We start from the raw sequence: 21,845 nt of genomic DNA, 5'->3' as shown, positions 1-21,845 counted from the left end.
AAAGTGCAAACTCTGTCCAAGTGGCACTGCAGGCAGGTTAAAGCAAAAACTGAGAGTATTTGAAAGATTTCAAATATTGTTTGAAACCAGGTCTATATTACAGCATGTTAATCTTATACACTAACATATAATCTACTGCTCTAGTGTTGTTAATTTTTTCATATTTCGAGGATACTTCACATATCATATCACACGTTAATAACACACGTAGCCTTGAGTAAAAGCTCAACATCACCAAAACTTTAGGCAGGCCCAAGCTATTGCATATGTCTAATTACATTGTATCAGTGGCAGGGAATATAAATTTGATCATATTACTCCAGTGCTAGCCTCCCTACACTGGCTTCCTGTCAAGGCAAGGGCTGATTTCAAGGTTTTACTGCTAACCTACAAAGCATTACATGGGCTTGCTCCTACCTATCTCTCTGATTTGGTCCTGCCGTACATACCTACACGTACGCTGCGGTCACAAGACGCAGGCCTCCAAATTGTCCCTAGAATTTCTAAGCAAACAGCTGGAGGCGGGGCTTTCTCCTATAGAGCTCAATTTTTATGGAATGGTCTGCCTACCCATATAAGAGACGCAAACTCGGTCTCAACATTTAAGTCTTTACTGAAGACTCATCTCTTCAGTGGGTCATATGATTGTGTGTAGTCTGGCCCAGGAGTGAGAAAGTGAACGGAAAGGCTCTGGAGCAACGAACCGCCCTTGCTGTCTCTGCCTGGCCGGTTCCCCTCTTTCCACTGGGATTTTCTGCCTCTAACCCTATTACAGGGGCTGAGTCACTGGCTTACTGGGGCTCTTTCATACCGTCCCTGGGAGGGGTGCGTCACTTGAGTGGGTTGAGTCACTGATGTGATCTTCCTGTCTGGGTTGGGGTCCCCCCCTTGGGTTGTGCCGTGGCGGAGATCTTTGTGGGCTATACTCGGCCTTGTCTCAGGATGGTAAGTTGGTGGTTGAAGATATCCCTCTAGTGGTGTGGGAGCTGTGCTTTGGCAAAGTGGGTGGGGTTATATCCTTCCTGTTTGGCCCTGTCCGGGGGTGTCCTCGGATGGGGCCACAGTGTCTCCTGACCCCTCATGTCTCAGCCTCCAGTATTTATGCTGCAGTAGTTTATGTGTCGGGGGGCTAGGGTCAGTTTGTTATATCTGGAGTACTTCTCCTGTCCTATTCGGTGTCCTGTGTGAATTTAAGTGTGCTCTCTCTAATTCTCTCTTTCTCTCTTTCTTTCTCTCTCTCGGAGGACCTGAGCCCTAGGACCATGCCTCAGGACTACCTGACATGATTACTCCTTGCTGTCCCCAGTCCACCTGGCCGTGCTGCTGCTCCAGTTTCAACTGTTCTGCCTTATTATTATTGGACCATGCTGGTCATTTATGAACATTTGAACATCTTGGCCATGTTCTGTTATAATCTCCACACGGCACAGCCAGAAGAGGACTGGCCACCCCACATAGCCTGGTTCCTCTCTAGGTTTCTTCCTAGGTTTTGGCCTTTCTAGGGAGTTTTTCCTAGCCACCGTGCTTCTACACCTGCATTGCTTGCTGTTTGTCGTTTTAGGCTGGGTTTCTGTACAGCACTTTGAGATATCAGCTGATGTACGAAGGGCTATATAAATACATTTGATTTGATTTGATATAGAGTATTCTAATTTTTGGCAAAAAGCTATCGAGTACAAAACATTTCGTTTTTTTGTAGTATGGTTTTTACCCCTCAAAAATCGATTTTCAGTCTCCTAATAGGGTAATTTAAGGGAAATGTCTATTTTCAGTTTTGGTAAGATTTCTATACAGTACCAGTCAAAATATTGGACACACCTACTCATTCAAGGGTTTTTCTTTATTTCTACTATTTTCTACATTGTAGAATAATAGTGAAGACATCAAAACTATGAAATAACACATATGGAATAATGTAGTAACCAATAAAGTGTTAACAAACACAAATATATTTTACATTTGAGATTCGTCAAAGTAGCCACCCTTTGCCTTGATGACTGCATTGCACACTCTTGGCATTCTCTCAACCAACTTCACCTGGAATGCTTTTCCAACAGTCTTGAAGGAGTTTCCACATATGTTGAGCACTTGTTGGCTGCTTTTCCTTCACTCTGCTGTCCAACTCATCCCAAACCATCTCAATTGGCTTGAGGTTGGGTGATTGTGAAGGCCACGTCATCTGACAAAGCACCTCATCACTCTCCTTCTTGGTCAAATAGCCCGTACACAGCCTGGAGGTGCGTTGGATCATTGATTGTCCTGTTGAAAAACAAATGATAGTCCCACTAAGCGCAAACCAGATGGGATGGTGTATCGCTGCAGAATGCTGTGGTAGCCATGCTGGTTAAGTGTGCCTAGAATTCTAAATAAATCACAGACAGTGTCACCAGCAAAGCTCCCCCTCACCATCACACCTCCTCCTCCATGCTTCACGGTGGGAACCACACATGCAGAGATCATCTGTTCACCTACTCTGCATCTCACAAAGACATGGCAGTTGAAACCAAAAATCTCAAATTTGGTCTCATTGACCAAAGGACAGATTTCCACAGTCTAATGTCCATTGCTTGTATTTCTTGGCCCGAGCAAGTCTCTTCTTCTTATTGGTGTCCTTTAGTAGTCGTTTCTTTGCAGCAATTCAACCATGAAGGCCTGATTTGTGCAGTCTCCTCTGAACAGTTGATGTCGAGATGTGTCTGTTATTTGAACTCTGTGAAGCATTTATTTGGGCTGCAATTTCTGAGGCTGGTAACGCTAATGAACTTATCCTCTGAAGCAGAGGTAACTCTGAGTCTTCCTTTCCTGTGGCGGTCCTCATGTGAGCCAGTTTCATCCTAGCGCTTGCTGGTTTTTGCGACTGCACTCAAAGAAACTTTCAAAGTTCTTGAAATGTTCCGCATTGACTGACCTTCGTGTCTTAAAGTAATGATGGACTGTCGTTGTTGATGGACTGTCGCATTGAGAAGGAAATAAATTTCACACATCAAATTTGAACAAGGCACAGTTGTTAATTGAAATGCATTCCAGGTGTACCTCATGAAGCTGGTTGAGAGAATGGCAAGAGTTTCCAAAGCTGTCATCAAGGCAATGGGTGGCTACTTTGAAGAATCTAACATCTAAAATATGTTTGTTATATTTGTTTAACACTTTTTGGTTACTACATGATTTGATATGTGTTATTTCATAGTTTTGATGTCTTCACTATTATTCTACAATGTAGAAAATAGTTTTTTTTAAATGAGTAGGTGTCCAAACTTTTGACTGGTACTGTATATGAAACGTTCATAGATCTAACTTCATTAAATTAGATAAATATCACTTTTTCTAAATGCCAAAATATTCAATCAATGTACCTCAATATTGTTTGTTGGGATGATCTACAAAGCTGAGATGAGACAGATTACACTTTTAGTTGAGCATGACTTGAGGCATCCAGGGAAAGTCTAGTGGCCTCATGGAAAGACTAGTGGCCTCCAGGGATAGATTAGTGGCCTCCAGGGAAAGACTAGTGGCCTCCAGGGAAAGACTAGTGGCCTCCAGGGAAAGACTAGTGGCCTCCAGGGAAAGACTAGTGGCCTCCAGGGAAAGACTAGTTGCATCAAGGGAAAGCCTAGTGGCATCCAGGGAAAGCCTAGTGGCCTACAGTGAAAGCCTAGTGGCATCCAGGGAAAGCCTAGTGGCATCCAGGGAAAGACAAGTGGCCTCCAGGGAAAGACAAGTGGCCTCCAGGGAAAAACTAGTGGCCTCCAGGGAAAAACTAGTGGCCTCCAGGGAAATACTAGTTGCATCCAGGGAAAGCCTAGTGGCCTCCAGGGAAAGCCTAGTGGCATCCAGGGAAAGTCTAGTGGCCTCCTGGGAATGACAAGTGGCCTCCAGGGAAAGACAAGTGGCCTCCAGGGAAAAAATAGTGGCCGCCAGGGAAAAAATAGTGGCCGCCAGGGAAAAACTAGTGGCCTCCAGGGAAAAAATAGTGGCCGCCAGGGAAAAACTAGTGGCCTCCAGGGAAAAACTAGTGGCATCCAGGGAAAGACTAGTGGCATCCAGGGAAAGACAAGTGGCCTCCAGGGAAAGACAAGTGGCCTCCAGGGAAAGACAAGTGGCCTCCAGGGAAAAAATAGTGGCCTCCAGGGAAAGACTAGTGGCCTCCAGGGAAAGACTAGTGGCCTCCAGGGAAAGACTAGTGGCCTCCAGGGAAAGGCTAGTGGCCTCCAGGGAAAGGCTAGTGGCCACCAGGGAAAGACTAGTGGCCTCCAGGGAAAGACTAGTGGCCTCCAGGGAAAGACTAGTGGCCTCCTGGGAAAGACTAGTGGCCACCAGGGAAAGACTAGTGGTCTCCAGGAAATGATGTGAATTACAGGAGGGGGGTGTTTAACCCTGGGGGGCATTTAGCCCTAAGCCACCCTATACAAAGAGTCTCTCTCGCAAAAGGGATCTTTGCTCTCAATAGGGTCAGCCTTTTTGACTAAATGATACATTCATTCATTAAACAGGTGTTTAACTGGCGCACAGCGCTCACCTTCGTCTGCGATGAAGTCTTTGAGCGAGGGCCACGTCCGGTTGTTGCAGAAGAAGGTGGTGTTGGTGTTGAGGGTGTTGTTGACGCAGTGCGCTGTGCTGCGGACGCACTTCTGCCGCAGATTACCCATGAAGAGCTGCAGGCCAATGAGGGCAAACACACTGAGGCAGAACACGGTCAGGATCATCACGTCCGCCAGCTTCTTCACCGACTGGATCAGCGCGCCCACAATGGTCTTCAGGCCTGCCCAAGGTCAATAGGTCAGCACGCACACACATGGTCATAGAAATTGACATAAATATAAGCTATCTTTGGTTAGCTAGTTCTGTCTAATCATAAGGAACTGTTTTAGATCTAATAACTGAAAATGGTTATTATGTATATGTAATTTAAACATTTAACAAAAATAATTATAAAAAATTCTGGAAGTTAGTGGTCTCTTACTTTTTACAATTACATACTGTATAGTGGGGCTTGTTTACAGTGACTTAACTACAGTGCATTACTCTGTATAACAAGTTACAAAAATTACAATAATTGTATAAGGAACAACACAACGACTCACTATCGATAATAATTAGTGGTGGGCACCAATATCGATAATTCGATATGATATCAATATAGTTTGTAATCGATATGAGCAAGGCACATCGTGATATTGGCTTATCCTTGCTGTTAACCCACACTTTTATGTAAAAGAGGAAACATTAGTGTTTCTGCAGGCATAAAGCCCTCTCACAGGCTCTCAACTTAGATTAACTGCCTGCTGATGGGCCATCAACGAGCTTCCCATTGTGTTCAAACAGGTTGGCTAGGTTAGGCCCCCAGAACATTCAATGGGCAGTAAGCAAGAACTTGCAATATTGATATAGATTTTTCATATCAGTGCCCATCACTAATAATACTAACCATGACATGGATGAAATAAACTGTACAGTTACAAATTCAGAACATTAAAAGCAAGAAGGCCACACAGAAACTGAAGACACCGACACGGCATTCAAAATACAAAGAAAGCTAACAAAAACGAACTAACCTCTACAGAAAGAAACATTGTCTTGTTTCTTTTCGAGAGTGCACCGAAAAATTCACAATGTATGGTCATTGACAACAGACGCTTCCCAAATAATGACTGACTTACTGGCTGACTGACTGGCTGGCTGACAAACTAACTGTCTGACTGACTGAAAACTAACTGACTGGCTGACAAAATAACTGGCTGACTGACTGGCTGACAAACTAACTGACTGGCTGACAAACTAATTGTCTGACTGACTGAAAACTAACTGACTGGCTGACAAACTAACTGACCGACTGATTGACTGACTGGCTGACAAACTAACTGACTAGCTGTCAAACTAATTGACTGGCTGAAAAACGAACTGGCAGGCTGACAAACTAACTGACCGACTGATTGACTGACTGGCTGACAAACTAACTAACTGGCTGACAAACTAATTGACTGGCTGAAAAACGAACTGGCAGGCTGACAAACTAACTAACCGACTGATTGACTGACTGGCTGACAAACTAACTGACTGGCTGACAAACTAACTGACTGGCTGACAAACTAACTGACTAACTGACTGACAAACTAACTGACTGGCTGACAAACTAACTAACTGGCTGACAAACTAACTGACTAATTGACTGACTGGCTGACAAACTAACTGACTGGCTGACAAACTAACTGACTAACTGACTGGCTGACAAACTAACTGACTGGCTGACAAACTAACTAACTGGCTGACAAACTAACTGACTAATTGACTGACTGGCTGACAAACTAACTGACTGGCTGACAAACTAACTGACTGGCTGACAAACTAACTGACTGGCTGACAAACTAACTGACTAACTGACTGACAAACTAACTGACTGGCTGAGAAACTAACGGACTGGCTGACAAACTAACTGACTGGCTGACAAACTAACTGACTAACTGACTGACAAACTAACTGACTGGCTGACAAACTAACTGACTAACTGACTGACTGGCTGACAAACTAACTGACTGGCTGACAAACTAACTGACTGGCTGACAAAACTACCTGACAGGCTGACAAAACTACCTGACAGGCTGACAAACTAACTGACTGGCTGACAAACTAACTGACTAACTGACTGACTGGCTGACAAACTAACTGACTAATTGACTGACTGGCTGACAAACTAACTGACTGGCTGACAAACTAACTGACTAACTGACTGGCTGACAAACTAACTGACTGGCTGACAAACTAACTAACTGGCTGACAAACTAACTGACTAATTGACTGACTGGCTGACAAACTAACTGACTGGCTGACAAACTAACTGACTGGCTGACAAACTAACTGACTGGCTGACAAACTAACTGACTAACTGACTGACAAACTAACTGACTGGCTGAGAAACTAACGGACTGGCTGACAAACTAACTGACTGGCTGACAAACTAACTGACTAACTGACTGACAAACTAACTGACTGGCTGACAAACTAACTGACTAACTGACTGACTGGCTGACAAACTAACTGACTGGCTGACAAACTAACTGACTGGCTGACAAAACTACCTGACAGGCTGACAAAACTACCTGACAGGCTGACAAACTAACTGACTGGCTGACAAACTAACTGACTAACTGACTGACTGGCTGACAAACTAACTGACTGGCTGACAAACTAACTGGCTGACTGACAAACTGGCTGACTGACTGGCTGGCTGACAACCTAACTAACTGACTGGCTGACACTGACTGACTGGACAACAAACTAACTGACTGGCTGACAAAACAAATGACTGACTGGCTGACAAAATAACTGACTGGTTGACAAACTAACTGACTTGCTGACTGGCTAACAAACTAACTAACTGATTGACTGGCTGACAAACTAACTTGATGACTGACAAACGAACTGACTGGCTGACAAACTAACTGACTGGCTGACAAACTAACTGACTAACTGACTGACAAACTAACTGACTGGCTGACAAACTAACTGACTAACTGACTGACTGGCTGACAAACTAACTGACTGGCTGACAAACTAACTGACTGGCTGACAAAACTACCTGACAGGCTGACAAAACTACCCGACAGGCTGACAAACTAACTGACTGGCTGACAAACTAACTGACTAACTGACTGACTGGCTGACAAACTAACTGACTGGCTGACAAACTAACTGGCTGACTGACAAACTAACTGGCTGACTGACAAACTAACTGGCTGACTGACAAACTGGCTGACTGACTGGCTGGCTGACAACCTAACTAACTGACTGGCTGACACTGACTGACTGGACAACAAACTAACTGACTGGCTGACAAAACAAATGACTGACTGGCTGACAAAATAACTGACTGGTTGACAAACTAACTGACTTGCTGACTGGCTAACAAACTAACTAACTGATTGACTGGCTGACAAACTAACTTGATGACTGACAAACTAACTGACTGGCTGACAAACTAACTGACTGGCTGACTGACTGACTGGCTGACAAACTAACTGACTGGTTGACAAACTAACTGACTTGCTGACTGGCTAACAAACTAACTGACTGATTGACTGGCTGACAAACTAACTGGATGACTGACTGGCTTATTGACTGGCTGGCTGACAAACTAACTGACTGGCTGACAAACAAACTGACTGGCTGACAAACAAACTGACTGACTGAGAAACTACCCGACTGACAAATTAACTGACTGACTGAACAGAATTGCTTACTGGCTGACAGACTAACTGTCTGACAAACTGACTGGCCGATTGACTGGCAAACTCACTGACTGGCTGACAAACTAACTGACTAGCTGACAAACTCACTGACTGGCTGACTGGCTGGCTGGCTGGCAAACTAACTAATTGGCTGATTGGCTGACTGACTGACAGGCTGGCTGACAAACTAACTGAATGAATGACTGACTGGCTGATTGACTGGCTGGCTGGCTGACAAACTAGCTGACTGGCTGACAAACTAACTGGCTGACAAACTAACTGACTGGCTGACAAACTAACTGACTGGCTGACAAACTAGCTGACTGGCTGACAAACTAACTGACTGACTGAGAAACTAACCGACTGACTGGCTGACAAACTAACTGACTGACTGAGAAACTAACCGACTGACAAATTAACTGACTGACTGAACGGAATTGCTGACTGGCTGACTGACTAGCTGTCTGACAAACTGACAGACTGGCTGACAAACTCACTGACTGGCTGACTGACTGGCTGACAAACTAACTGACTGACTGGCTAACTGACTAACTGACTGAATAACTGACTGACATTTTGACTTGAACCCTGTCTCAGAATGTTCCCAAAGCATTTCCAAGATTTTCTAGCATTTTTTCCCTAGCTAACTATATTTAGCTTATCTGATCCTATGCTATTACTTTACTATCCCGATTCCCATTTGGCCAGGATTTGTGTTGGATTAAAGGTAGTGTGAGGGGCCAGACTGCTGTACAGTATGAACACTGAGAGGAATTCAGTCTCTAAACCTTCACTTCCAGTCTGGCATTTCCAGAAGATGGTGTGGGCCAAAGGAGGTCAGCCATGAAGAGCCTGACTCACCATGTGTCTCAACAGCACCTGACAACAGGAAGAAGTGGAATACATGGGCCATGACTGATGGAAGTTAGCCCCTGCAGAGTAGATGCCGGGTAGCTACTGTATGGTACAGATCATCCAAAAGTGACCTACCAGGTAAATCTAGAAATCTAGGTCCTATAGCCTATGGCCAGGTCGCAATTGTAAATGAGAACTTGTTCTCAACTTGCCTACCTGGTTAAATAAAGGTGAAATAAAATAAAACAAGTCAAGTAAAAAGTAGGGTCCAGGGTTTTTCCCTGGCCAGATCAAGTGGACAGGTTATGCATTGTAGGTTTACATAAAGGGCCCTGCTCAGATATATACTGCACTATGTGTTGCTAAGGGTACTACACCTGTTTCATCCAAGCAAGGGATTTAGTCCTATTTGAGTAGAGATCCAGTCTGAATGGATTGTATGTCCTGCTTCCTATGGGAGCGTCTGTTGTGAATGGAGATATTATTACCATACAAAGTGGTATTTGACTATACCCATGCCTGTTAAACACTAAGGGTGAATGAGACCTGTTGAGTCAGATAACGAGGTAACATAATCCTTGGGCTTAAGGCCAGATGTCATGTTGAAGCTTTATCTGTGGACTATATATTCACTATGTTGATGTCTATAGAGAAGTGTTTGCATACAGCATGTGGATGCAAGCATTGATGCATGACTACGCCTTCAAAGAAACTAGATTTGTATTTTTCACAAATGAATGGCATACATACATCTAAATAGAAAATGAATTTGAAGTGACAACACAACGGTTGCTACCAGACTCTTATTCTACTGCTCAGGTTATACATTGCCCCCACATCCCTCCCTTCCCCAATACATGTGTTAATGTTGGACTATAATTTGTGCCTTCCTTGATTATACTTATGCTAAAATATTTATTATATTCTTTTGATCCATTTCCTTTATGTTTGTATTCTTATCTTTTCTTTTTTCTTATTGTTGTTGAATTGTCGAGAAGGAACCTGCAGGTACGCATTTCGTACGGTGATGTAAACCATGCGTATATCGCGTACATATGCCTAATACAACTTAAAACGTACTATGGGCAAACATATTCCATGAGAATCTAAAATGTGAGAATCCTCCATTTTGAATCAGACGTTGCCCAACTCAAAGGTCTCATTTCCACTCACAGGTTAGTTTGATAACCGGAAACAAAAAGGGAATGACAAGGCACTCTGTTCCAATACCCACACTAGCAGGCCACTTTGGGTGCATGCCCAATACATTGCTTCATCCTAAGTACAGTAGGGTGCTAGTGTAGACATATTGGAACGTAGCCGGGGTTTAGTTCTTCCAACGGTGGGTGGTGTCTTAGTGTTTGAAACTCCCTTCTCACCTGGGATGACTGAGATAGTTTTCAGTGCTCGTAGGACTCTGAACGTCCGTAAGGCTGAGACATTGCCCAGGTCCACAAACTCAGTAACATATCTGCAACAAGTGAAAGTCAAGCAGACACAATGACAAAGCACCGACGACAGGCAAAACACAACAGTTGAATGTGCCGGGATTGGAATAGAGGGGAGGGGGGAGGGCTTGGATTGAGGTCAAGGGTCAGAGAGGATGGCTTTGGCTTGGACAGAGAGGAGGAAGAGGGTGAAGGGGCATGTACAGTACAGTAACAGTATGTGGACTGGAAAATAGACAATGTAACCCATTTTTTGGTAACACTGCAGCACAAGGGGAGACTCCCTCTTACCTGGGATTACTGAAATAGTTTTCAATGCTCTGAGGACCCTGAATGTTCGAAGTGCTTGGAGATTGCCTACTTTAACAAATTCGGTTAGCAACCTGCAGGATCAAATTACAGTTATTTGGTCAAACACCAAAAAAAAAACGTAAAGACAACTGCAGGCTAAGCACTGCCTCTTAGTGAAGCTTTCCCTGGAGAACAGGACAGAAACAGCAAGGTATAGATATTTCCAGATTTTTACAGTTATGTGTGCTGTTAGTATGTCTCCACATCAAGAGACTCCAGAAAAATGTGAAAAACTAATATGGTGCCAGTCCATGTGCTGCTCATATGAGGTATGTTAAGTCTCCTGGACCTAAGTGGTTCCATTCCCTATTACATTTCTGAGGTGAGTTTTCCAAAAGCTTCATAGCTAACATGGCATGCACTCCGTTTCCATGGGAACACCCAGGGTTGGGGGTGTGGATATTTATCAGTGTGGGGGGGGGTATCCATTTCCCGGTCATCAGTCTGGATTTAATAAAGCCAACGGCGGGAAGGAAGGTGGCCTGTCTGTCAACACGAGTGGGAGGGCAGCGGGGGTCGGTAACTGATGTGTCCCTGTCCTGCTAAATATCCATCTGACCCCACAGAGGCTTCCAGTTCAAGGTCGACTGGAAATAAAGCTGCAGGAGCCAAACGAGAAATCAACACTTCATCGGGGGGGGGGGGGGGGGGGGGTGGAGGTGGATTTAATCCAATCTCTGGAGGCATCCTTAATGACTCCATTGGAACCTGCTTCTGGTTAAGGTCCCCTATCTGACAATCTGTCATTGGTTTAGAGGCTGTTATGGGTGACTAGGAAACTGCCTGAGCCTTTGGCACCTTACCTACAGTTCTACTTCAAACACGGTTTTCTCACAGGTGAGTCAGTTAATGCACAGTGGGGATGTTCAAAATTGTTCCCTTAGAAAAAAGGTGCCGTATGTCTTCAGTGTTTAGACCATCCACAGTAGAAAGTCAGGAGCAAAATTATTATTATTATCAAAAGCAGTTTAAGGTGCTTTCTACTCCCACACCACCAAAGCAAAATGTAACATTTGAAGAGTAAGAACTTCGGTAATTGGTCATTAAATTCAGGTTGCATTCTAAAATGTTGGAAGTAAAAGTTTGCACTGCATCTATTGGTTAAAAAAGAAAGAGAATTGAAGTATAGTGAAGTATAACAGGGATTTCCAGTAGTCGAGTAAGTATTTACTTTTTTTTTTTACTGTCCTGTTTTGACATTTATTAATGTGTTATTCAATGCGTTTCTATGGGTTTTAGTAGTAAAGGCCAAAATCAATATTTTAAGGAAGTAGAGGGCAGGTTAAAAAGAAGGAGAGGACAGCTTAAAAGGAAGGAGAGGACAGCTTAAAAGGAAGGAGAGGACAGCTTAAAAGGAAGGAGAGGACAGCTTAAAAGGAAGTAGAGGGCAGGTTAAAAGGAAGGAGAGGACAGCTTAAAAGGAAGTAGAGGACAGCTTAAAAGGAAGTAGAGGGCAGCTTAAAAGGAAGTAGAGGGCAGTTTAAAAGGAAGTAGAGGGCAGTTTAAAAGGAAGTAGAGGGCAGTTTAAACGGAAGGAGAGGACAGTTTAAAAGGAAGGAGAGGACATCTTTAAAGGAAGGAGAGGACATCTTAAAAGAAAGGACAGCTTAAAATGAAGGAGAGGACAGCTTAAAAGGAAGGAGAGGACAGTTTAACAAGAAGGAGAGGGCAGGTTAAAAGGAAGGAGATGGCAGGTTAAAAGGAAGGAGAGGGCAGCTTAAAATGAAGGAGATGGCAGGTTAAAAGGAAGGAGATGGCAGGTTAAAAGGAAGGAGAGGGCAGCTTAAAAGGAAGGACAGCTTAAAAGGAAGGACAGGACAGTTTAAAAAGAAGTAGGGAGCAGGCTAAAATGAAGGAGAGGACAGATTAAAAGGAAGGAGAGGACAGATTAAAAGGATGGAGAGGGCAGGTTAAAAGGAAGGAGAGGGCAGATTAAAAGGAAGGAGAGGGCAGGTTAAAAGGAAGGAGAGGGCAGGTTAAAAGGAAGGAGAGGGCAGGTTAAAAGGAAGGAGAGGACAGGTTAAAAGGAAGGAGAGGACAGGTTAAAAGGAAGAAGAGGGGAGCTTAACAAGAAGTAGATTGCAGGTTAAAAGGAAGGAGAGGACAGGTTAACAAGAAGTAGATGGCAGGTTAAAAGGAAGGAGAGGACATCTTAACAAGAAGTAGATGGCAGGTTAAAAGGCAGGAGAGGACAGATTAAAAGGAAGGAGAGGGCAGGTTAAAAGGAAGGAGAGGGCAGGTTAAAAGGAAGGAGAGGACAGGTTTAAGGGAAGGAGAGGGCAGGTTAAAAGGAAGGAGAGGGCAGGTTAAAAGGAAGGAGAGGGCAGGTTAAAAGGAAGTAGGTTAAAATGAAGTCAGACACTAACAGGAGCAATACAGAGAGGTCTACTGTAGCAAGAGAGATACTTACGCCATGACAATCACACTGAAATCCAGCCAGTTCCATGGGTCCCGCAGGAAGGTAAATGGCCCCACACAGAATCCCCTCGCCAGAATCTTTATCAATGACTCAAACGTGTAAATTCCAGTGAAAGTGTACCTGGGCGGGTGTATGGGGTAAGGGAAGGGGGAACAAAAGGTCAAAACATTAGCAGGAAATGGCATTAGCTAGGGTGAGGAGCAAAACACTGCTCTTCTTCCTCCACATGGTACCCCGACTCAGAGTGCAGTTAAAGAAGAAAGAAACCAATAGAAAAGAGACAGAGACAGACATGTAGCAGCTTCAGGGAGAGACAGAGACATGTAGCAGCTTTAGGGAGAGACAGAGACATGTAGCAGCTTTAGGTTAGAGACAGAGACATGTAGCAGCTTTATTTTAGAGATAAAGACATGTAGCAGCTTTAGGGAGAGACAGAGACATGTAGCAGCTTTAGGTTAGAGACAGACATGTAGCAGCTTTAGGGAGAGACAGAGACATGTAGCAGCTTTAGGGAGAAACAGAGACATGAAGCAGCTTTAGGGAGAGACAGAGACATGTAGCAGCTTTAGGGAGAAACAGAGACATGTAGCAGCTTTAGGTTAGAGACAGACATGTAGCAGCTTTAGGGAGAGACAGAGACATGTAGCAGCTTTAGGGAGAAACAGAGACATGTAGCAGCTTTAGGTTAGAGACAGAGACATGTAACAGCTTTAGGTTAGAGACAGAGACATGTAACAGCTTTAGGGAGAGACAGAGACATGTAGCAGCTTTAGGGAGAGACAGAGACATGTAGCAGCTTTAGGGAGAAACAGAGACATGTAGCAGCTTTAGGTTAGAGACAGAGACATGTAGCAACTTTAGGTTAGAGACAGAGACATGTAGCAGCTTTAGGTTAGCGATAGAGACATGTAGCATCTTTAGGGAGAGACAGAGACATGTAACAACTTTAGTGAGAGACAGAGACATGTAGCAGCTTAAGGGAGAGAGAGAGACATGTAGCAGCTTTAGGGAGAGAGAGAGACATGTAGCAGCTTTAGGGAGAGAGAGAGACATGTAGCAGCTTTAGGGAGAGACAGAGACATGTAGCAGCTTTAGGGAGAGACAGAGACATGTAGCAGCTTTAGGGAGAGACAGAGACATGTAGCAGCTTTAGGGAGAGAGAGAAATAGAGCAGCTTTAGATTAGAGACAGAGACATGTAGCAGCTTTAGGGAGAGACAGAGATATGTAGCAGCTTTAGGTTAGAAACAGAGAAATGTAGCAGCTTTAGGTTAGAGACAGAGACATGTAGCAGCTTTAGGTTAGAGACAGAGACATGTAGCAGCTTTAGGGAGAGACCGATAAATATAGGAGCTTTAGGGAGAGACAGAAACATGTAGCAGCTTTATGGAGAGACAGAGACATGTAGCAGCTTTAGGTTAGAGACAGAGACATGTAGCAGCTTTAGGGAGAGACAAAGACATGAAGCAGCTTTAGGGAGAGACAGAGACATGTAGCAGCTTTATGCAGAGACATGTAGCAGCTTTAGGTTAGAGACAGAGACATGTAGCAGCTTTAGGTTAGAGACAGAGACATGTAGCAGCTTTAGGGAGAGACATAGACATGTAGCAGCTTTAGGGAAAGACAGAGACATGTAGCATCTTTAGGGAGAAACAGAGATATGTAGCAGCTTTAGATTAGAGACAGAGACATGTAGCAACCTTAGATTAGAGACCGAGACATGTAGCAGCTTTAGGGAGAGACAGGGACATGTAGCAGCTCTCGGGAGAGACAGAGACATGTAGAAGCTTTAGGGAGAGACCGAGACATGTAACAGTTTTAGGTTAGATACAGAGAAATGTAGCAGCTTTAGGGAGAGACAGAGACATGTAGCAGCTTTAGGGAGAGACCGAGACATGTAGCAGCTTTAGTTAGAGACAGAGACATGTAGCAGCTTCAGGTTAGATACAGAGAAATGTAGCAGCTTTAGGGAGAGACAGAGACATGTAGCAGCTTTAGGTTAGAGACAGAGACATGTAGGAGCTCTCGGGAGAGACAGAGACATGTAGCAGCTTTAGGGAGAAACAGAGACATGTAGCAGCTTTAGGGAGAGAGAGACATGTAGCAGCTTTAGGTTAGAGACAGAGACATGTAGCAGCTTTAGATTAGAGACAGAAACATGTAGCAGCTTTAGGTTAGAGACAGAGACATGTAGCAGCTTTAGGTTAGAGACAGAGACATGTAGCAGCTTTCGGTTAGAGACAGAGACATCCAGCTGCTTTAGGGAGAGACAGAGACATGTAGCAGCTTTAGGGAGAAACAGAGACATGTAGCAGCTTTAGGTTAGAGACAGAGACATGTAACAACTTTAGGGAGAGTCAGAGACATGTAGCAGCTTTAGGGAGAGACATAGACATGTAGCAGCTTTAGGGAGCGAGAGAGACATGTAGCAGCTTTAGGGAGAGACAGAGACATGTAGCAGCTTTAGGGAGAGACAGAGACATGTAGCAGCTTTAGGGAGAGACAGAGACATGTAACAGCTTCAGGTTAGAGACAGAGACATGTAGCAGCTTTAGATTAGAGACAGAGACATGTAGCAGCTTTAGGGAGAGACAGAAACATGTAGCAGCTTTAGATTAGAGACAGAGACATGTAGCAGCTTTAGGGAGAGACAGAGACATGTAGCAGCTTTAGATTAGAGACAGAGACATGTAGCATCTTTAGGGAGAGACAGAGACATGTAGCAACTTTAGGTTAGAGACAGAGACATGTAAGAGCTTTAGATTAGAGACAGAGACATGTATCAGCTTTAGGGAGAGACAGAGACATGTAGTAGCTTTAGATTAGAGACAGAGACATGTAGCAGCTTTAGGGAAAGACAGAGACATGTAGCATCTTTAGGGAGAAACAGAGACATGTAGCAGCTTTAGATTAGAGACAGAGACATGTAGCAGCTTTAGGGAGAGACAGAGACATGTAGCAGCTCTCGGGAGAGACAGAGACATGTAGCAGCTTTAGGGAGAGATCGAGGCATGTAGCAGCTTTAGGTTAGAGACAGAGACATGTAGCAGCTTCAGGTTAGATACAGAGAAATGTAGCAGCTTTAGGGAGAGACAGAGACATGTAGCAGCTTTAGGGAGAGACAGAGACATGTAGCAGCTTTAGGTTAGAGACAGAGACATGTAGCAGCTTCAGGTTAGATACAGAGAAATGTTGCAGCTTTAGGGAGAGACAGAGACATGTAGCAGCTTTAGGGAGAGACAGAGACAGTAGCGGCTTTAGGGAGAAACAGAGACATGTAGCAGCTTTAGGGAGAGAGAGACATGTAGCAGCTTTAGGTTAGAGACAGAGACATGTAGCAGCTTTAGATTAGAGACAGAAACATGTAGCAGCTTTAGGTTAGAGACAGAGACATGTAGCAGCTTTAGGTTAGAGACAGAGACATGTAGCAGCTTTCGGTTAGAGACAGAGACATCCAGCTGCTTTAGGGAGAGACAGAGACATGCAGCAGCTTTAGGGAGAAACAGAGACATGTAGCAGCTTTAGGTTAGAGACAGAGACATGTAACAACTTTAGGGAGAGTCAGAACCATGTAGCAGCTTTAGGGAGAGACAGAGACATGTAGCAGCTTTAGGGAGAGAGAGAGACATGTAGCAGCTTTAGGGAGAGACAGAGACATGTAGCAGCTTTAGGGAGAGACAGAGACATGTAGCAGCTTTAGGTTAGAGACAGACATGTAGCAGCTTTAGGTTAGAGACAGAGACATGTAGCAGCTTTAGGTTAGAAACAGAGACATGTAGCAACTTTAGGTTAGAGACAGAGACATGTAGCAGCTTTAGGTTAGAGACAGAGACATGTAGCAGCTTTAGGTTAAAGACAGAGACATGTAGCAGCTTTAGGAAGAGACCGAGTCACAGGACAGTAAGAATGAGAAGCAGAAGGGAAGACACAGACAACAAGCTCTTTGACAGCAGTGCTCCTTGATGAGTTAAGCAGGTCATCAAGACAAGAATGGGCATTAAAATCCAGTGTGTCACTTCATTGTAACATAAAATAAATTAAGAGAGAGAGAGAGAGACTCTTCAGAGGCAACAGAGATTGGGATGGAGGATGCATCATTCGGAGGAAGTGCACAGCCATATTCCTTTTAGTCTTTGTCATTGTTACTGACTGTAAGGTTAAGAAGGTAGACTGTGACTGACTGGGAGTCATTGCATGCTACAGATCGTGCCGATTGGTAGTGCGTTGTTGACTGTGCAGATTCCATTGTCTGAAAGACTGTCTTCATTAAAGGTAAACTTGGAGGGCTTACACTCTTAGAAACAATGGTTCCAAAAGGGTTCTTCAGCTGTCTCCATAGGACATGTAGAACCACTTTGGGTTCCATGTAGAACCCTCTGTCAAAATGGTTCTACATGGAACCAAAAGGGTTCTACCTAGAGCCAAAAAGGGTTATTCAAAGGGTTCTCTTTTGAGGATAGCTGTAGAACCCTTTGAGGTTCTAGATGGCACTTTTTTTTCTAAGAGTGTACTCTGGTTTTGGACTCTTGGACTGTTTCAAAGAAAGGGCAGTTGCTTATCACAACATGGCAGACTAGACTACGTTGGTTGCATGTCTGTGGGTCAAATCCCCTCTATCCATACAACACATGCCGCTGCCTAACAGCAAATCCATTGTGTGAGATGAACTTATACTGTGAATGATTGACTCTGAGAGAGAGAGATAGAGAGAGAGAGAGAGAGAGAGAGAGAGAGAGAGAGAGAGAGAGAGAGAGAGAGAGAGATAGACAAAGATTCAACTAAATGATAATTCCCATTCCATCATTGATTTTGCTTTCAATTGTTTGTTTATCAAAGTGTTTGGTTGGAATATGAATCCCTTTAATGAAAGAATGTATAAACGGTATGTGACACCCATACCATGGTTGTTCATTCCGATGTAGCATAGCAAGAGTGCAATTAGCAAATTAGCCGGGTACACTAAAATCGTGAACTTACTTGCTAATTGTGGTTGGCAAGGCAACAAACACCTGGCAAAGCGTTACATCAGGACACATAGGGCACAGAGGATCAATACAGTCAAAGAGGGTTGAGGGAACAGCAAGAAGAACACAGAGAGAATTCACAGAAGAAGCTAGCATCAATGCTGAGAGACAGAGATGATGGGTGAACAAGGCATACTTACTCAACATACTTGGCCCAATACGCTGGTTCCGACATGGCCATGAAGCAACAGTTGGTCAAAATAGTGCACATTATGAACAGACTGAATAACGTGCCCTTGGTTAAGGAAAATGGTCGATTCAATAACAACATATACATAAATTGACACAGTACTATTCTGAATATGCATTTGTAGTGATTATTTATGCCCAAGTATCCCATTTAGGTTTGGTTTGCCTGCTGTCATATCACTCTACTGAGTGAATAGAAGAAAGAAAAAAATTGTGTAATAGTACAACATTGTTGTTACATACTATTGCAGTGATTAAAAGCTACATTGACACAGAATTATACCGTATGTGAAGCCTAGGCTGAGAAACCATCTCTGCATGTACTGTAGGCGTGTAGTGTACATTTTAATAGTTTAAATATTTTCTATGTTTAGGAAACCAAATTACTCAAAATGATCTGAAATAATAAACATACTATAGAAATATCTGTCCAAAGTAAGAAGTAAATCTCTTGTAAATACTCACAGGGGCAAAGAGCAAGCACAGAACAAATATTCTAACTATTTGCTGGGGCGAAAGCTAATTAACGGCAAAAATTATACCTCAGCTGTTGGTTAGCCTTGGCCACCATGGTGCTAATAGCATTATCCTCCCACTCCCCCCTCCCTTCTCACTCCATAGGCAAAATTAAAACATCCGCCTTGCTGTGTGGAGAGTGGCAAGTGGAACCCAAACTGCCTATTAAAAAACGGATTAAATATGCAACTTCAACACAGCTAGTGAGGGGGAATTGAGTAGGTGACTTGAAAGTTGATTTCCTGTCCCCAATTTTCAATTTGGCCTATATTTTAGAAGATTGTGATCAGTTGATTTCTCTCTGTACTTCAATGTTGATCCGTTGATATCTGTCTATCAAACATCTCCCGATAGAATAAATTGTCCCTCATTTGCATTTGTAGTTGGAAATGGTCTAGGCTATTCGTATGGGAGAACGTTCTGCTTTCTTATTGTTGCTTGTATTTACAGGTTGTTCGGAAAAACCCTTGTAATGAGTAACCTTGTGCTTAGGCTTTAGGTCAGAGGGCTACCAGCAGGCAACTAGAGTTTGAATCCCTGGTCAGTTACACAATCAAATGACTCCCCTACCAAAACTGAGGTGTCAAAATAATGGCTTCCGTGTCATAAGTCCCTTTGCCTGAGCATTACTATGACGGCGCGTTCAAATTCCCACACTCACAGACAGCACTTTACTCAAATTAGTCACCATAACCATAAGCACCCTGGCTCTACAGAGTCTTCCAGAGCACCCACACTATTAATGAGAAAGTCAACTTCAGCATTATGTACAAATCAGACTGCTGCCAAAAGCTGCTAGAGCCTGGAATCACAGGGTTTGTTAATAAATTGCTAGAAAAATGTACACAGATGATTTTTTTTATGAGCCTACTGTGAGTCGTTGAAGCATATCTCGGCGGAAGCTTTTGCATGAATTCTCATCCTTTTACAGAATGCTTACTTAGGTCTCTGACGGCTTAATCTACAGCATATATTATATATTCTCGCTTTGATGACTTCAATCACAGCTTTGTAGTGCTGTACCCACTTTAAAGTAAGTGTGTAGTGGCTACAACCTCATTGATCCCTAGTTAATAATCAAACATGTACCCTGGCCCAAGGACCCCTGGGTAATCAGCAATCGTGAGGACACATGGCATCTGTGACGTGGCCTCAAAGGGAACGCTTTTCACCACTCTCTCAGCTCATACATGCACACATACAGGCATGACACTGGCATGAACAGAGAGATAGGCACACGCACTAAAGGACAAGCCGACGAAGAATCATGTGCGTGTGTGTACGTGTGTTCTGTGTATGTGATTGATGTACGGTACATATTTTAGTATGTGATTGCTCATGCTGCCGTCTTGACAGCTATCAGGCAGAGCAGTCATACGGTTCTAAATCCTCAATCCCAGCCCTCTTATTTCATTGCAGAGCTATGACATCTCATCTTGGGAAGACTCTGGTTCTGTGTCAGAGCCGCCCCCGCCTGGCACCATAGCGACAGGCCAAGGTGTCAGGTGGGTGGACTGGAGGCAGACCCTTGCTTGGGGCCCATAGGGTATATGAGAAGAGGGTTAGCTCTGGCCCCTCCGCCCTACCCTATCCTACCCCCCCGCGCCCAAAACACCTTTAGAGATGACCTATTCCACCCGCTTATCGGGCTGACAAGAGCAAAGTGTCCGGGTAGCCTAGTATTTCTCAACACCCGCAAACACCACTCCAGATATTTATAGCAGGGCTCAGCGGAGGAAGAGGGGAATAGGGGGAGTGTGGTGGAGGAGGAGGGGGGGGGGGGGCAGGTGGGGGAGCAGCCTTCCTACATTGTCTTGGTGGGGGAGCAGCCTTCCTACATTGTGTTGGGGGGCAAAACAGAACTAAAGCTCTGGTCCAAACTAAAAATAATTATGGCATAACATCATGTAGAAAACTCACTTCCGGGCTACCAATGGATGATGGGTAACTGAGTGTCATAGCTACAGGGACCATCAACATTCCAATACCGTTCCCATTACTATGGATACCTTATACAATGGCCTTGGTCACTACAGTAAAATCCCATTCCTATAGGGGCTTCCCGAATCCTCTGAGAAAAAAACACGGTGTTGTTAGGTTGTGATTTACAGCATCACTTCATCATTTCGGGCTCCCGCAGTGGTCTAATGCACTACATCTCAATGCAAGAGGTGCCACTACAGTCCCTGGTTCGAATCCAGGCTGTATCACATCCGGAGTGATGTGGGGGTCCCATAGGGTGCGTCTGGGTTTGGCCGGGGTAGGCCGTCATAGTAAATATGAATTTTGTTCTTAACTGACTTTCCTAATTAAATAAAGGTTAAAAATAGAACAAAAAAACACTTGACTGAGTTTACAGTAACCATCCAGTCTATACATAACCTAACAGTAACCATCCAGTCTATACATAACCTAACAGTAACCATCCAGTCTATACATAACCTAACAGTAACCACCCAGTCTATACATAACCTAACAGTAACCATCCAGTCTATACATAACCTAACAGTAACCATCCAGTCTATACATAACCTAACAGTAACCATCCAGTCTATACATAACCTAACAGTAACCATCTAGTATATATATAGAGCCTAACAGTAACCATCCAGTCTATACATAACCTAACAGTAACCATCTAGTATATATATATATATAGAGCCTAACAGTAACCATCCAGTCTATACATAACCTAACAGTAACCATCTAGTATAAATAGAGCCTAACAGTAACCATCCAGTCTATATATAGAGCCAAACAATAACTATCCAGTCTATACATAACCTAACATTAACCATCCAATCTATACATAACCTAACAGT

At 43.8% G+C, this 21,845-nt stretch overlaps 1 protein-coding gene across 2 annotated transcripts in view; it reads right to left on the bottom strand.

The window, feature by feature from the left end:
* Positions 1-21,845, bottom strand: part of scn5lab (sodium channel, voltage gated, type V-like, alpha b) — a 191,241-nt gene that overhangs the window by 131,013 nt on the left and 38,383 nt on the right. Inside the window, exons 4-7 of one of the 2 annotated variants that reach the window (XM_090199463.1) lie at positions 18,459-18,548; positions 13,287-13,415; positions 10,457-10,548; positions 4,517-4,759 (exon numbers count right to left, since the gene is read on the bottom strand). In XM_090199463.1, coding sequence (XP_090055589.1) covers positions 4,517-4,759; positions 10,457-10,548; positions 13,287-13,415; positions 18,459-18,548 — 554 coding nt within the window. Of the gene's footprint in view, positions 1-4,516; positions 4,760-10,456; positions 10,549-13,286; positions 13,416-18,458; positions 20,040-21,845 lie in introns of those variants that run through there. The other variant, XM_090199462.1, reaches the window with a different exon arrangement.

This window comes from Oncorhynchus mykiss, chromosome 15, assembly GCF_057628025.1.
Source record: "Oncorhynchus mykiss isolate SJ-2025 chromosome 15, ASM5762802v1, whole genome shotgun sequence".
Classification (NCBI taxonomy): domain Eukaryota; kingdom Metazoa; phylum Chordata; class Actinopteri; order Salmoniformes; family Salmonidae; genus Oncorhynchus; species Oncorhynchus mykiss.
The sequence above is the reverse complement of the archived record's forward strand: the minus strand, read 5'-3'. Positions and strand labels throughout refer to the sequence as shown.